Source organism: Numenius arquata, chromosome 10 (assembly GCF_964106895.1).
Source record: "Numenius arquata chromosome 10, bNumArq3.hap1.1, whole genome shotgun sequence".
NCBI lineage: Eukaryota > Metazoa > Chordata > Aves > Charadriiformes > Scolopacidae > Numenius > Numenius arquata.
In genome coordinates this window covers 55,655,222-55,657,949 of record NC_133585.1, presented here as the reverse complement: position 1 = coordinate 55,657,949, position 2,728 = coordinate 55,655,222, and the positions used below count along the sequence as shown (strand labels likewise).

The 2,728-nt window shown below is 57.1% G+C and overlaps 1 protein-coding gene across 1 annotated transcript; it reads right to left on the bottom strand.

The window, feature by feature from the left end:
• Positions 1–517: 517 nt before the first annotated feature.
• Positions 518–2,514, bottom strand: HAND2 (heart and neural crest derivatives expressed 2). The gene is made up of 2 exons (XM_074154770.1): positions 1,927–2,514; positions 518–1,379 (listed from the first exon to the last, which is right to left on the bottom strand). The coding sequence occupies exons 1-2, from the start codon at positions 2,479–2,481 to the stop codon at positions 1,281–1,283; spliced, it is 654 nt and encodes a 217-aa protein (XP_074010871.1). The 5' UTR covers positions 2,482–2,514; the 3' UTR covers positions 518–1,280.
• Between the last annotated feature and the right edge of the window lie 214 nt (positions 2,515–2,728).

The following is a 2,728-nucleotide window of genomic DNA, read 5'->3' as shown; positions in this document are numbered from 1 at the left end:
CGGCTGAACGCGTTTAAAAAGAGCCGGAGCGCGGGCTGAGGCAGTTTGCAGACCGAAATAAAAAAAAAAAAGAAAAGAAAAAAAAAGGTTTTTAAAAAAATTACTGTTCGCTGGAAAAGTGCAACCCGGGAGAGTTTTAGGAACCACAAAGTTAATATTAAGTTGGCCGTAGCTCCTTGTAAATCTTACATATCTCCCCCCACGCCGCAAATCCCTCGTCTTGTTCGATTTTTCTTCCTGGGCGTAAAATTACCTGCCGCCACCATCGCTCCCAGCAAAGCCCCCCCTTCCAAGAACCCCCAGCTTCCCCCCCCTCCCCCCGCAGAACCCCCGCACCTCCGGCCGTGTCCTCTCCCCGTTGGCAGCCGGTCTCCTGCCTGGAGAACACCACCACAAGGAATTCCTCCCCTTCCAGCCGAGCTGCCGGTCTCTGTTCAACACTCACGGGGCTGGCGAGATCCCTCCCTCCACCCCTCCTTTCGCTCAACCGCTCGGTTAAAAATAAACTGAGGAGCCATCTTTATAATTTAGTTTACTTCCGAATATTTTAAATATTATGAAAAAAAAAAAAAAGCCATAAACAACGCTGTTATTCAAAACATTTTGAGGTATAAAACATAAAAAGATTTGGGTTTTCTTTTTTTTTTTTCTTTCTTTTTTTTTTTTTTTTTTTTGGTTTTGTAAAAAACACACACAGTGGTTTATTGAGTACTTACAACGTTTACACCTTCAATATTAATTAGATTCCACTTTTTCCCTTACGGACGGAAGTGCACATACCCAATAACTGTTGAAAACATCTTCAAATACTGAACGACCACAACAAAATTACAACACTAAATACCGAGTCAACCGAAACATTGGTGCAACTGCTTCTGTTGAAATATAACTTTATAATCCCATGAATATTTATATCCAAAAGGCCAAGTATTAAAGATACACTTCACATACACACTAATGCCAGGGAGGGATATTTTTTTTTGTTTTGTTTTTGTTTTTTTTTTTTTCTCCTTTTCTACGGTTCTGTTTTCCCCGTGTGTTTTATACAGAGCAAATAACATTCACGAAACTATTAGAGACAATACCCCTTACCAAGCTGGAGTTTCCTCTTCATCTATGGAATGCTTTTTCCCTCTCCTTCAAATATCCACATTTTGGGGGGGAGTTGGGGGGAGAAATTGCACATAAATAAACCGGACGATTCCAAATACCGAGAGTCCTCAGAAGGGGAGCCGGCTGCCTGGGGGGGGAGCGGGGGGCTCCCCCCCGTCCCGCCGCCCTCACTGCTTGAGCTCCAGCGCCCAGACGTGCTGCGGCCAGCCCGTCCGCCCTTTGGTTTTCTTATCGTTGCTGCTAACTGTGCTTTTCAAGATTTCGTTCTGGGGAGACAGGAGGCGGAGGGGGCAGAGAGAGAGAAACAGGAGGAAAAATAATTATAGAATCAGGTTAGAGATATTTCTCCCCTCTCTGGGGTCGCCTCTGCCCTTGGGACCGGCCGGGGGACGCGGGGACGGGCCCGGGGGCGGCGGGGATGCCGGGCGGCGGCAGGGATGTGGGGCGAAACACCGCAATCTGCGGGAGCGTGGCCCGGGGCCTGCGCGGGGCAAAGCCGTGAAAAGTCAGGGGAAAAAAGTAAATTAAAAATTTAAAAATAATAAAAATAAAGGGAGAAGCGCGGGAGAGCCCCGCGCCGCCAAGCCGCGGCCTGCCCAGGGTCTGCCGCCGCGCCCCCGGTAACGGCTCGGTGCTGGGGACACCGGAGGCTTGTCCGCGGCGGGATGGGGTGCGGGAGAAGCCCAAACCCCGCAGCGGGCCCCCCCTCCCCCGCAGCCGCCGCGCCCGCAGGCCGGCCGGGGACCGCGCCGTCCCCACCGACACCCCCCCACCGCGTCCCCCGCCCCGCTCCCGCCGCCCCGTAGCACTGACCAGCTCTTTCTTCCTCTTCTCCTCCTTCACGTCTGTCTTCTTGATCTCTGCCTTGAAGGCCTCCGCCTCCCCGTTCTGGTCGTCCTTGGCCAGCAGGTCCATGAGGTAGGCGATGTAGCTGGTGGCCAGGCGGAGGGTCTTGATCTTGGAGAGCTTGGTGTCGGCGGGGACGTTGGGGATGCACTCCCGCAGCTCGGCGAAGGCGCTGTTGATGCTCTGAGTCCTGCGCCGTTCCTTACGGTTGGCCGTACCCCGCCGCTTCACCGGCCGGGGCCCCCCCAAGCCGGGCGGGCCGTTCCCGGGCGGCACCCCCCCGTAATGGGAGTGGTCCATGCCCGGCGCCCCGTTGGCGTACTCGGGGCTGTAGGACAGAGCCATGCTGTAGTCGGGGGGGGACATCTCCGGGTGGCTGCTGATGAGCCAGCCGTGGAAATAAGGGTTCTCCTCGTGGCCGCAGCGGCTGGCGGCGGCGGCGGCGGCGGCGGCGGCGGCGGCGAAGGGGTAGCCCTCATGGTGCACCACCGGGTGGTGGGGGAAGCCGCCCACCAGACTCATCCCCGCTCCCTACCGCACCCCACCCCGCCCCCCCAACCCCCAAAACAAAGAGTTTTTCCCCCCCCCTCCCACCCCGCCCGCCCCCCGCCCGCCCCACACCGGGGAGATGCTCCCCGCCGCTCGCCCCTAGCGCTGCCCCGCCGCCCGCCGCCCCGCCATCGGGCGCTGCTGCACAGTCCCCGCCGGTGCCCGAGCGATCCCCCCTCCCCAGGCGCCGCCGCCGCCGCTCATGCGTTGTGCCTCCTCC

Bases quoted from the DNA above. Each gene is read 5' to 3' on its own strand.
- HAND2 (XM_074154770.1), bottom strand. From the start codon at position 2,481: ATGAGTCTGGTGGGCGGCTTCCCCCACCACCCGGTGGTGCACCATGAG. The intron at 1,380-1,926 runs GTCAGTGCTACG...CTGTCTCCCCAG, and splicing joins AGAAGAGGAAGAAAGAGCTG to AACGAAATCTTGAAAAGCAC.